This window comes from Amblyraja radiata, chromosome 32, assembly GCF_010909765.2.
Source record: "Amblyraja radiata isolate CabotCenter1 chromosome 32, sAmbRad1.1.pri, whole genome shotgun sequence".
Taxonomy (NCBI): Eukaryota; Metazoa; Chordata; class Chondrichthyes; order Rajiformes; family Rajidae; genus Amblyraja; species Amblyraja radiata.
This window is the reverse complement of record NC_045987.1, coordinates 14,255,952-14,270,586: the sequence shown is the minus strand read 5'-3', so window position 1 is coordinate 14,270,586 and position 14,635 is coordinate 14,255,952. Positions and strand designations below refer to the sequence as shown.

Here is a 14,635-nt window from a genome sequence, read left to right as displayed (position 1 = left end):
CGTTGTAAGGCAGCAATTCTACTGCCGTTCCGCCCTGTGAAGCAACTTGGGATAAAACAGGAAATGTCTCAACAGATCACGCAGCATATGTGGAGACAAAACCAGACAGAAACATAGAACATGGAAGATAGAAAAATAGGTGCAGGAGTAGGCCATTCGACCCTTCGAGCCATTCAATATGATCATGGCTGATCATCTAAAATCAGTACCCCATTTCTGCTTTTTCCCCCATATCCGTTGATTTCTTTAGCTCAAAGAGCTAAATCTAACTCTTGAAAACATCCAGTGAATTGGCCTCCACTGCCTCTGTGGCAGAGAATTCCACAGATTCACAACTCTCTGGGTGAAAAAGTTTTTCCTCATCTCAGTCCGAAATGGCCTACCCTTTTTCTAAAACTGTGACCCCTGGTTCTGGACTCCCCCAACATCGGGAACATTTTTCCTGCATCTAGCCTGTCCAATCCTTTAAGAATTTTATATGTTTCTATAAGATGCCCTCATCTTTCTAAATTCCAGTGAATACAAGCCCAGTCGACCCATTCTTTCATCATATGTCAGTCCCGCCATCTCGGGAATTAACCTGGTGAATATATACTGTACTCCCTCATCAGCAATAATGTCCTTCCTCAAATTAGGAGACCAAAATTGCACACAATACTCCAGGTGTGGTCACGCCAGAGACCTGTACAACTGCAGTAGGACCTCCTTGCTCCTAAGCTAAAATCCTCTCACAATGAAGGCCAACATGCCATTAACTTTTTTCACTGCCTGCTGAACCTGCATGCTTACTTTCAGTGACTGATGTACAAGCATACCCAGGTCTCGTTGCACCTTCCCTTTGCCTAATCTGACACCATTCAGATAATAATCTGCCGCCACCAAGCGGATAGCGTCACATTTATCCCCATTATACTGCATCTGACATGCATCTGCCCACTCACCCGCCCACTCACCCAACCTATCCAAGTCACCTGCAGCCTCATAGCATCCTCCTCGCAGCTCACACTGCCATCCAGCTTTATGTCATCCGCAAACTTAGAGATGTTACATTTAATTCCCTCGTCTAATTCGTTAATATATATTGTAAATAACTGGAGTCCCAGCACCGAGCCTTGCGGCACCCCACTAGTCACTGTCTGCCATTCTGAAAAGGACGAGTTAATTCCTACTCTTTGCTTCCTGTCTGCCAACCAGTTGTCTATCCATATCAATACCCTACCCCCAATAGCATATGCTCTAATTTGGCACACTAATCTCTTGTGTGGGACCTTGTCAAAGGCTTTTTGAAAGTCCAGATACACCACATCCACTGGCTCTCCCTTATCCATTCTACTTGTTACAACCTCAAATAATTCCAGAAGATTAGTCAAGCATGATTTCCCCTTCATAAATCCATGTGACTTTGACCAATCCTGTCACTGCTTTCCAAATGCGCTGCTATAACATCTTTAATAATCGACTCGAGCACTTCCCCGCTACCAATGTAAGGCTAATTCCCAGTTTTCTCTCCCTCCTTTCTTAAAAAGTGTAGTTACATTGGCTACCCTCCAGTCCACAGGAACTGATCCAGAGCCGAGAGAACATTGGAAAATGATCACCAATACATAGAGTCTCAGGTCAATAACCTAGGACTAAAAGATGACTAACCTGAAGCATTAACTCCTGAGCTGTGTTTTCTAACTTGTTATGTTTTATATCAGTTGTCCAGCATCTGTAGTATTTTGCTTTTTGTCATTTTGGGGAGCTTTACTGCTTTCAAGGTGATATGTAAATTTGTGTTGCTGTTGCATACGTTCACTGTGTTCTTTTTGCCTTCCATTTGTTTCGATTATAACTGACAATGTGTTTTGTGCATTTTAAACTCATGAGCAAATGGTCATATGCAGAAAATTGAATATTTTTTCAAAGGCATAGAAGTTTTCTCTTTGAAACAGTACAGACAGCATTGTAAATCACTCTAGAATAATCAAGCTAGTCAGGTTTAACTCTGCTCAGGCGGTGATGTACGGTACATTAACTGCGGTTTAAGTGATGTTGAGCTTAGGAGGGTAAAAACTCAGCTTGACTTCTTATTTTTGATTCCCCTCCCATTGTGAAAACTACTGCTGATAGCTGGAATCTCAGCTAACAAACTAAAGGAAGAACCAGAGACCTGCAGCTACCTGACATGCTTTTATCAGCATGAGTTGTCATCTTCAAAAAAAATAGAGCCATTCTTGCCTGAAGGCAGAACAAATTTATCCTGTGTGCAACTGGGCAGGAAAGTTCTGGATATGATTCTGCCATTATAGGTACTGCTGATTTGGGACCTGTTCTTGTTATTAGGGGCTTATGGTCTGTGAGGGATCAGCCTAATAAAAAACAGCACAAATTCCCTGATTCCAAACAATGTTCCAAGTGCTTCCTCTCAATCTATGCAGAATTGCCCTCATTATGATGAGAGCAAAATTTTCTAACCCATCGCATCGGTTAAGATTACACTATGCAATGAACTGATACATCACACATTGAGGTATGTATAGAACTGTAATGTCATAGAGCTGTACCATACAGAAACATGCCCTTCGGCCCACCTTGTCCATGCTGACCAAGTTGGCATACTGGGCTGGTCCCATTTGTCTGCATTTGGTCGGTTGTCTTTGCTGGTTATGTATAACCATTGGAAAGTTCTGATTTTGTGAATACTTTCCATCCTAACTCTTAACTTCACAACCTTTGCTAAGAAGGACATTGTTTATTGTCAAAAGTTTGATTTAGTGTGACTTTGTAGCTTCCACGATCTCTGCTCAAGTACAGCCACGACTGCCGAACATTATGTGGTCAATGTTTAAAGGCACACAGTTTCATTTCAGCTTACCCAATTGGATGTGAACTTGACTTTACAACATACGGGTTGGTCTGAATTCGGAATAGTCAAACTTTGCATCTGTTTTGATGTACATTGTTTTATTAATTAAATAACAACACTAACAGAGACCGTAGAGGATCCTGATAGTTCTGATTCCTCTCTCTTTATCACCATGCTCACCCTTTAATACCGTTTTGATTATTCTTGCCATAAGCCTACACTGGAATCATTTAAAGTGGCCCAAGCTAACAGAGGGCTGCGACCTACACGGGGAAGACGCTGATCCGGTCCCTCATGCTGAACACAAGACCCAGCCAAGCCGGTCCCCTGCTCTTAGGACCCAATGCACCGCAGCATGAAAGGGGGAGAGCACGAGTGAGTCTCCTGCTTATAGGACCCGGTAGACCACGGCCTGGAAGAGGGAGCTCCCCGAGCCAGCCCCCGAAGACCAGCAACCGGGAGGATGGAGCCAGTGACGCCCATAAGGTTGGCTGCTTGAGGTGTCCCCGGGGATCATTGTGGACAGGCAAGGATAGGGTCATCGGTTCGCTGGTTGATCCACGTGCCCAAGGCTGGAGGTTCGCAGCAGCCTGGGGTTTGCCTGGACTCATAACAACTAGAACATGGACTGGACTTTGAAAATGGCACCTGTTACATGCGGGATCAGTAGAGTATTTCTGTATAATTTGCTAATCATGGATGTGTTTAGGTATGACAATACTCTGCCCCCAATACCATGTACTCTTTGTAAAAAAAAGAATTTCACTGTACATTTGCACTTCTCAAATGTGTCAACACAAAGCACCATTGAATTTTATTTGAATTTGACTTGATTGTATTTATGTATGCTACAGTGCATATTGGGCTACAGTGCCCATAATGTTTGGGACATAGATCCATCATTTATTTATTTGCCAATTTGAGATTTGTAATAGAAAAAATCACATGTGTGATGTGGTTAATGTGTACATTGTCAGGTTTTATTAAAGGGTATTTTTATACATTTTGGTTTCACCATGTAGAAATTACAGCTGTGTTTATACATAGCACCCCTCATTTTAGGGCACCATAATGTTTGGGACACATGGCTTCACAGGTGTTTGTAATTGGTCAGGTGTGTTTAATTGCCTCCTTAATGCAGGTATAAGAGAGCTCTCAGCACCTCCAGTCTTTACATCACCTTTGGAACTTTTATTGCTGTTTATCAACATGAGGACCAAAGTTGTGCCAATGAGAGTCAAATAAGCCATTATGACCCTGAGAAACAAGAATAAAACTGTTAGAGACATCAGCCAAACCTTAGGATTACCAAAATCAACTGTTTGGAACATCATTAAGAAGAAAGAGAGCACTGGTGAGCTTACTTCATGAAGACTTCATGAACAGAAATACAGAGGCTACACTGCAAAAATAGGACAGTCAGGTTCAGGGCCATCTTAACAGCATTATAGGCCCACGGGCAAAGCAGTGCACTGGGGCCCCTACACTTCCAGTTTCTTTATGCCGAAACAAATATGCCGTCATAAACTTGCATGAAAATGTTCTCCGTTTTTATGTTCTACAGTAACATTCTACAATACATAGATTAGCATGGGGCCCCTATGCTCGTGGGGCCCCGGGCAACTGCCCAGCGTGCCCATGCATTAAAACGGCCCTGGTCAGGTCACAGTTTGCCAAGAAGTACTTAAAAGAGCAACCACAGTTCTGGAAAAAGGTCTTGTGGACAGATGAGGTGAAGATTAACTTATTTCAGCGTGATGGCAAGAGCAAAGTATGGAGGAGAAGGAACTGCCCAAGATCCAAAGCATGCCACCTCATCTGTGAAACACGGTAGTGGGGGTGTTATGGCCTGGGCATGTATGGCTGCTGAAGGTACTGGCTCACTTATCTTCATTGATGATACAACTGTTGATGGTAGTAGCATAATGAATTTTGAAGTCTATACACACATCCTATCTTCTCAAGTTCAAACAAATGCCTCAAAGCTCATTGGCAGGCGGTTCATTCTACAGCAAGAAAATGATCCCAAACATACTGCTCAAGCAACAAAGGAGTTTTTCAAAGCTAAAAAATGGTCAATTCTTGAGTGGCCAAGTCAATCACCCGATCTGAACCCAATTAAGCATGCCTTTTATATGTTGAAGAGAAAACTGAAGGGGATTAGCCCCCAAAATAAGCATAAGCTAAAGATGGCTGCAACACAGGCCTGGCAAAGCATCACCAGAGAAGACACCCAGCAACTGGTGATGTCCATAAATCGCAGACTTCAAGCAGTCATCGCATGCAAAGGATATGCAACAACATACTAAACATGACTACTTTCATTTACATGATATTGCTGTTTCCCAAACATTATGGTGTCCTGAAATGGGGGGGACTATGTATAAACACTGCTGTAATTTCTACATGATGAAACCAAAGTGTATAAAAATGACCTTTATTAAAATCTGACAATGTGCACTTTAACCACGTGATTTTTTTTCTATTACAAATCTCAAATTGTGGAGTACAAAGGCAAATGAATAAATGATGGGTCTTTGTCCCAAACATTATGGAGGGCACTGTATATCTAATTTGATAAGATAGCATGCAAAATCAAAGGTTTTCACTGTACCTTGTACATATGACAATAATAAACCTAAACCTAAAGAGAACGTGCCAGCTCCACACAGACAGCACCCAGGTTCAATGTCCAATGACCTGGGTCAAACGATGTAAATATGGAGCAACAAAGTGCACATAGTGAAGTCAAGAAAACCTGAGGAGGTAAAGAAGGGTCTCGACCCAAAACGTCACCATTAGGTCTGAAGAAGGATCTCGACCCAAAACGTCACCCATTCCTTCTTTCCAGAGATGCTGCCTGTCCCACTGAGTTACTCCAGCATTTTGGATCTACCTACCTACTTTCCTACACATTTTGTCCGCTCCACTGCAAAATCACCTCAAGGTATGAAGAAATTCTCCTCCTCTCTCTGACGAGAGTTCAGCAACATCCTTTCTCACTGCTCCACCTCTGTGATTCCTCCTGCCCTCCAAATAGTCTGAAGAAGGGTCTTGAGTCGACCCAAAACATCATCCAATCCTTCTCTCCAGAGATACTGACTGTCCCGCTGAGTTACTCCAGCATTTTGTGTCTACCTTCGAGGTAAAGATCACATTGTTCATTATAATTCTTTACACAACCTGAAGTTGGCATGCAATGTAATCGCAGTGTAGTGTGATTATGATTGATGTGCTGGTTGGAAATCCATGGGAGGCAACGGCATTAACAGGTTTATAGGCAATGCCCAGGTTACAACAGGTTTCCTGACCTGAGAGCTGTCCATAACCTAAATTTGTTCACAAGTCGTAAGTGGGTAGAAACAGTATGTGGAAGAGGATCACAGGAATAGGGGTGACAGGAGAGCAAATAGGTGTGGGAAGGTCCAGGTACTGCTGACAGAGAGCACTCCCCATTGAAGTTGGCCCTGTTTCTGTAGTTTGCCACAATGTTGGTTGGGTAACTACAATTGCTGCATGTATGCCACATGATGGTCTTCAATTCCCCTTACAATTGTAAACTCTCACCAGAGCAGCTTTTCCATGTGACTATCCTCTCTGTCAGCAGTACCTGGATGAACCAGTGGAATTGATTGATTGATTGATTGATTATACCTTTAATAATCCTTTACAGGAAATTACAGTGCCACGACAGCTTCAAGACAGACATAACACCACACATTTCCTCAAATGGCTTCCATACTTAACAAGTTAAAATACAAGTTAAAATACAAGTTAAAATACAATTAATTTAAAAAAAGTGCAGTTATTTATGCACATTATATAACGTTATAGCAGCTGGTAAACAGGACTTCCTATGTCTCTCAGTTTTGCACATTGGTGCAATCAGCCTCTGACTGAAGATGCTGCTCTTGATCACCTTCAGGGCATGGAGTGGGTGAGTCGGGTTGGTCATTATTGAACCCAGTTTGTTCAGAGTTCTGGCCCCTGCCACCTGCTGGACCGCCAATATTATTGGTGACTCTATGACAGTGTCAATTGCATATCATTGCACTGCCTGCAAATTAGCACATTCGCGCAAACATCTGTTTGTTTGCTGCTGTTGTTGCTTGTGACTTATTCCTTGCCATCAACCATTCCTCTTTGCTAAGTGAACTTCCAAATGATGAAGTCCCTTCTGTGGTTGTTTTGAATTGCCTCTCAAATTTCAATTGTTCGTTCTTATAAGTTGAAATATTACTTTTCTTTTGACAACTGAAACAGTGGCTCTTCTGAATTGACAATAATGTGATGACTAGTGTTACTCCATTGCAGCAGTAACAGTAAACTGATCACACTAGTATGCTTCAGACTTTGTTTTGTAGCCTTAGATTTATCTACAGTTCTTTAATGAGACTGCATTATCTTAGCGGTGCTGAAATTCTCCAACATTTTTGATACAATTTCCAATGATGCAGCAACCCTACATGTAAGTTTTTACGTTGTGAACGTCTTTGGCTGAATGTATCCTTGCAGCAGTCAACAGATGGCCGAAAAAGGCACCAAAATTATAGTGAAAGGTTAACGACATGATACGATACGATAGAACTTTATTTATCGCAGGAGGGAAATTGATCTGCCAACAGTCATAAAAACAGGATTGGGGCTGTGCAAAGATTGGGGAGTGGGGGAGGGGAGTCAGTCTCAGTCTACCCCACGACAGAAGGGGGAGGTGTTGTACAGTTTGAGTCCTTTAAACAATGTATTAGCTGATAATTTCACCCCAATTCAGACTCATTGTCTCAAAGGTATAGCTTTCAGCTGTGACTAACATCTTTGGATTAAACTATTCTTCCACTTTCTACTTCTTTCAAGACAGGATTTGTCAGCATGCCATTTGTTTTGAGGCCATTCTCTGTCAGAAGTTTTTCTTCTCCTGTAATATCATATTATTTTGGGCAGTCACATCAACGCCTCTTTAAACCACCAGCATATTTGATTATAAGAATATTTATATTCATTCAGTGTACATGCCGCGTGTTTTTTGAGGTTCATTGTACAAGGCAGGAACCTGACATAGTTGTTGGGCAGCCATGTGGTTCCACTATCATACAACAGTGAAACGGTGCATGAGATAGTCCAGTGATCAATCCCAGCCATGGCGGCTTGGCGTGGTGAGCACTTTTGTCCTATATGTAGAGGCTCTGGGCAAACCTGACTCCATATGAGTAATCACAAGAAAATGATATATACCTAAAACTTGTCGCGTTCCAGTAAACAATGTCCTTTAAATGTACCGAAGAAATTAATACATTCATGACCAATTGTTAACATTTTCAACAAGGTATTAAACTTTGGTACATATATGGTAAAACTCTCAGAATCTCCATCGCATTGTTATTCAGTCCTAATGGTTCAGTATATATTGCACTGGGGCCTGTTTTGCAGCTCCCATCAAACTTGCTTGTGTCCAGTTTCCTGTGCTCCCTTTAAATTTAACAATATCACTGGAATATACTCCTGTGTAGCATCTTAAGAAAAGAAGTGAAACTAAAAGTGTGTTGCGGTATTAATATTAGTGAGATCCGGTAGTCTGGAAAATCTGCTAATTGGCCCCTGTGGGTGCTGAAATATCCAGAGCTGTTGCCTTGTATACCAGGCAGCACATCTGAACTGTTTACATGTTGACACGTAGATTGAAAGTTCTATACTGTCTGTGAAATTGTTACATAGCTTCAAAGCAGGCCCACCATAAATCTGACGTCCAGTAGGAAGGCAGTATGATCATTCAGACAATTACATACAGATACAGATCAAACTGCTTCAGATAGAACACCTTGATTAGCACAATTTCACTCGTAAAATAAACAATTTTGCCCACTGATCTTTGATAGCTGACTAAGGTTGATATTTTAGGTCAGCTAATGGTAGCTTGAGGAACAACAATGGGACTGCAATAGCATGCTGTGTGTTACACTAATACAGCTAAGATACACTGGGTCACCAGAATGCCAACTAATTCTCAGCATGATTAGTATATTCGATCTCTGCAAAGATGTTATAAATCACAGACACATTATGGACAATCTGCTTGTACAATGAGAATGAAACATTTTTGAAAACATAGCAAATCAATACCACAGAGCAAGTGCTCTCTGCATTGGAGTAGTCAGTATTTAACTACTCTCTTAAATTAAGCTGCTTGCAATGGGAAGCTAAGCAATCTAAATAGCTGATCGCTGCAGTATTATTTATGGTGCGATGAACTCTAATAAAATCAAACTGATGAAAGTTAAAACTGCTAGTTGGCACACGAGAGGATGGTTGTGAGAGAGCTGGATTAGGAGGAAGTCTACCTCTGTTTTTGGTGATTTTTATTATGTTAAAGTTGCAGTTTCTATAATTTAATAAAATCATAACAGGCCCTTTTGACCCACCTGATCCAAACTGATTGAGATGCCCCTCTAGATTCCTCCCATTTGCCTACATAAGGCCTGTATCCTTCTACAACTTCCTATCCAAGTATCTGTCCAGATGCCTTTTAAATTGTGTAATTGACATCCCTCTTGTCTATTTAGGACAAGTCACAGATATCGAGCAGATAGTGGGCAGAGCAGCACAAACCGCAATTGGTGGCGGTCCTTGTGGGAATTAGTCTCATTAAGAAGAAGCAACCAGAAATGCTTAATGACACATAAAAGCAGATTGACTGGAAATCAAAATGGATTGGCTGGATTGTTAAATCCTCAGAAGAGAGAGAGCATTTATAAAAGGAATCACAATGATAATGAATGAATGGTTATGAATATTAATTAAACATATCAAAAGAGGTATAAAAAGTACAAAGTACATTAAAAATCTATTGTGTCATTTTACAAGTTTCTAACAATATTGTAACAAGAAATTAGTCATTAGATGTAATTAATAGTTCCAAGACAGAATAATAAAATTGAAATTGATAAAGTCACACAATGGTTACAGCATAATGGGCCTGTCCAACTTGGCGATTTTTCAGGCGACTGTTGCCGACCCCCCCCCCCTCATTAGTCTGAAGAAGGGTCTCGACCCGAAATGTCACCCATTCCTTCACTCCATAGATGCTGCCTCACCCGCTGAGTTTCTCCAGCATTTTTGTCTACCTTCGATTGTTGCAGCATCTGCAGTTCCTTCTTAAATACAATGTCAAGTTGCCGGCAGTCGCCTGAAAAATCGGCCACTGGAACGGCGACTGTCAGAGTGGAACACACACACACTCACACTCATACTCACTCACACACAAACACACATTCATACTCACTCACACACACACATACACGCACACACACATCGCTTCCTTCACCAGCCCAAGGTAAGCGGGGGGAGCGCTGTCTAAGTGAAATTCACACGGTGCAAAGCCAAGATGATACAGATACACACCGCGATGAACAGGAAGGTCGGCGTTGTAATTAAGACGGCTAAAGAACAGTGGACGGTAAGCCCTTTAAGAAAGGGGGGATGGTGGGGAGAAGGAGTGGAGACCTGTTAAGAAGCCAGAGATACATGACTCTGAAGCTCGGCGGACATTAACATTACTGGTCGGTTATCCTTGGTTTTGAAGACTACTGCTTACGGTTTTTTTTCCCCAATGAGCCAATGAAATTCACCGGTCAGCACCGGCAACAATCTACGAGAACCTTCAACCTCCTGGCAACCCACTAGGACCTCCTGGTGACCCACCTACGGCACGAGAATCCTCGCTACTCTCCATGGCGGCTTCATTCTAGTCGCCGTTCATTTTTCAACATGTCATTAGACGTGATTAATAGTTCCAAGACAGAATAATAACATTGAAATTGATAAAGTCACACAATGGTCACAGCATAATGGGCCATTATGAGTTTGCTCTTCAATTTTCACATCTGAAGATCGAAATTAGAACCATTTGCATACACCTATTGTGCATTAAAAGGCAATATGCCTCACTGAAAGTAGGGTAAAGAGAACATTTAAAAATGAAATAGCTAGGCATTGCAAGAAAGATATGAATAGTGCAGCAAAAAAAAGCAGCTAAGTTGACTTAGTGGGGCAGGTCCAGTTGGCAAACGAGCGCATGTAAAGCGAGTCAGATATGTTTAAATCTGCTTTTAGTCATGAAAGACTGATAAATATTTGAGATAATTAGTCAGGTAGGATCATTGGTTTGGTTGGAAGATTTGCTCAGAAGTTAGATTGCTGAAGAGGGTGATATTTCATGGGGTGAATGGCAGTTCTCATCCAGAGTCCATTAAGATTTAATTCATGCAGAAGAAGGGAGAGGTTCAGAATTTCATACTAGCTCCTGCACATGAAAACTGCAGATACTGGAATCTGGAGCAACAAACAATCTACTGGAGGGACTCAGCAGGTCGAACAGCATCTGTGGAGAAATTGAATTGTTGATGTTTTGGGTCAGAATCCTTATACTGGTGAGTTGGGGAATAGGGTCATACGTGACCAACACCTTGAGTTGCAATTTTTCCCACCCACCTGGGATGTGCCCGAGTAAGCTGGAGCTGGACTAGGATGGTTCAGTGGAATGGAAGCATTCGTCAATTATTCTTAGTTTTGCCTAAATGTTTTTGGGTGTTTGACACAATCTTCCTTTCCAGCAGATTTCTGCCATTACACAGAAGAGACTTCTCACACTTTGTTTTTTGAGCTAGAGTCTAGTATTATGCACTTTGGTCTGCAGCTGTACCATTCCAAGAATAGCAATTCATCATGAATCAATAAAAATCCATTAAAATATATCTAGTTTAAACCAAGATGATTATAGGTGAAATTAACATGTTTGCAAGGCCCTCCAGCTGTGGGAAAAGCTGACTTTTCCCTGGGTAAGGTTTTTTCGCACATTTGAAAATCTGAAGAAGGGCCCAACTCGAAATATCGCTTTTCCATTCTCTCCACAGTTGCTGCCTCACCAGTTGACTCCCTGTAGCACTTTGCATTTTGCTCAATATTCCAGCACCTGCGGTTTCTCATGTCTCCATTTCTATGAAGAGTACTTGTTAGAAGAGTGTGTAGACCTATGAAAATTTGCTAAAGCCAGTTAGCCTTAAGACCAGAATGTAGAAACAAGGAACTGCATATGCTGGTTTACAAATCAAATACAAAGTGCTGGAGTAACTCAGCGGGTCAGGCAGCATCTCTGGAGCATAGTGACTGGTGACGTTTTGGGTCAGGAGGCTTTTTCAGACAGATTATGGTGCATAGGGCGGGGGGAGGATGACAGCTGGTAGAGAGGAGGGGCTGGTCTGGCAAGTAATAGGTGTACTTTAATAGAAGAAGGGTCTTGACTCGTAACGTCACCCATTCCTTCTCTCCAGAGATGCTGCCTGTCTCTCTGAGTTACTCCAGCATTTTGTGTCTATCTTAAGTAATAGGTGGACACAGGTGAGGGAACTAAACACTTGCGCATGGTGCACCAAGGCCTATTGGATTTTCCGGTTACTAATCATTTTAACTCTTCTTCCCATTCCCATACTGACCTTTCTGTCCTGGGCCTCCTCCATGGCAAGAGTGAAGCCATACCAAACAGGAGGAAAAGCACCTCATATTCTGCTCAGGTAGTTTACAATCCAACATTGAAAGAACATAGAATTCTCTAATTTTGGATAACTAGCTAAAACCATGCCCCCTCCCCACTCCTCTCTTCCCTGTGCCCCATTTGGACTAACACCATTTTTTGCCCTCCATCCCCACCTTTCCACCTACATTCACAATTCACAACTCTTCAATCCTTATCTCACACTTACTCTTCAATCTTTACCTCGCAGTATTTTTATCTCTGACCCTTGTCAACCATGTGAGTATCTACACCCCCCCCCCCTCACCGTGTATTCACTTATCATTTGTCAGGCTTTCTCCTTTCAGTTTTCATCCTCTCTCACCATAATCAGTGTGAAAAAAGGTCCCGACTCAAAACATTACCTGTCCATGTTCTCCAGAGATGCTGTCTGACTCGCTGAGTTACTCCAGCACTTTGTTTCTAGCCTCAAGACTAGATTTTTTTGTATAAATAAGTCTCTCTGAAATAAATTCAATTGCACTCAACAGCATGTTTAGTGAATAAGCAGCTTTCACTGAATATATTTCCCACATTACTTGTCAGAGTAAGTAAATTGTTCATTTGAAATGCTGCTTTAACAGGCTACACTGCTGTTAGAAGTATTCTAGTGATGCAGTAGGAATATTCCAATGTAAAACAACTTCTTCAGTGAACTTCATTACTCAAATGATTGGAAAACAAACCTCTCCAACTGGAGCAGCAAGTCAGCATTTTTCCAATTAGAGTACATTGCAAATGTGCTAATGTAATCTGTATGGCATGAATGATGGTTATTTTATTTAGTTTCTTGGCATGCTTTTTGTAAATTCATTCATGCTAGATGGTTATCACTGGAATGCTAGAAGTCATTGCCCATCTTTAATTACCCTGAGAAGATGACAACGAGCTATCTTCTGGAACGGATGCATTTATCATAATGAAGACATTTCCACCACAGTGCTCAGTTGAGAATTCAAATATTTAGACGTGACAACAAAGGATGAATCCATTGCGAACCAGGAACATATGTAACGAGGGAAGAGATTAGAGGGTGCAGTCTGTGAGAGTCTAGTGTTTTGGATTAGGATTCGGCATTAGCCAAGGCAGATAGTGTGACTGTACCCCTACAGTCCCTTTGCAGGAATAATCCCAAAACTCGTAGAACCAACTTTGTCACTGATTATCTACTTAACATAGCTTTTTATAGGAATATTACTTCTAGACATTAAGAATGGAAGATTTGAGTAATCTTTGCACATCAGCAAGTTATAGGATTTACATACAGCACTGATGTCTAAGTACGGAGGCATGTGGTGCTTTTCAACTCGATCTCCAAGGAGCACTCAGTATCTCGCCATTATTCCATAAGTGAATTAATTAGGCTTCTCTTGAGTGAATTGACCAAGTCCTGGTTTTGTTTAAAAGCAGATAAGTCTGAATGTTTCATTCTCTTGGGAATTTGGTTGAATTTGACTGGTCTAGTTCCAAATAAGATTCACCAGCTGTTAATCCAAACCGTCTGTAATCTTGTGGGATTAGTTTCTATGGTCCGCAGTGATAAATCGGTTGATTTCAAACTTGCGATAACATGCATGTTTTTGGTCATTTGTTTCCAGATTTACTACGACTGTGTTTTGTAAAATGATCTTCTGAGCAAATGAAATATTTCATTTTTCTTGCAAGCATCAATAAATTACTTTGTTTATATTTAACAATTTAAAGTCTTTACAATTCTAATTGTTGCCTCTTATTTCACAGCTGGACATTTGGTCCAAGTCCAATTACCAAGTCTTTCAGAAGGTGAGTGTCCTTTATTCTTGTCATTAAATTTTGCCCACATTCATATGAATGCTAATTTCAACTCTACAGCTGCAATGAGGTGAATTTCCATTGTCCCACTGGGATGAAGACAGAGATGTGTAACGCAAATGTTTTTTTTCATCTTGAAATCAAAAATGGAATAATGGATATAAAACGATTAAAGAGATGGTCCAACGTGAAAAATGAACATACTGGACCTTGTGTTGGGAAATTAGCCTGGCCAGGTGACTGATGTTTGGGGATAGAGACCACAACTCTATAAGTTGTAAGATTGTTTTGAATAGGGAGAAGGTTGGACCTTGTTGGAAAATACTAAATTGCAGTCAGGCAAATTACAATGCCTTTAGGCAGGAGCCCAGGAGGGTCCACTGGGTGCAGTTGTTATTGGGCAAAACCAATCATCTGCCTCACAAAAATCCCTT

The 14,635-nt window shown here is 41.3% G+C and overlaps 1 protein-coding gene across 1 annotated transcript in view; it reads left to right on the top strand.

The window, feature by feature from the left end:
* Positions 1-14,635, top strand: part of med27 (mediator complex subunit 27) — a 211,603-nt gene that overhangs the window by 175,010 nt on the left and 21,958 nt on the right. Inside the window, exon 6 of the mRNA XM_033049112.1 lies at positions 14,151-14,192. Coding sequence (XP_032905003.1) covers positions 14,151-14,192 — 42 coding nt within the window. The remainder of the gene's footprint in view (positions 1-14,150; positions 14,193-14,635) is intronic.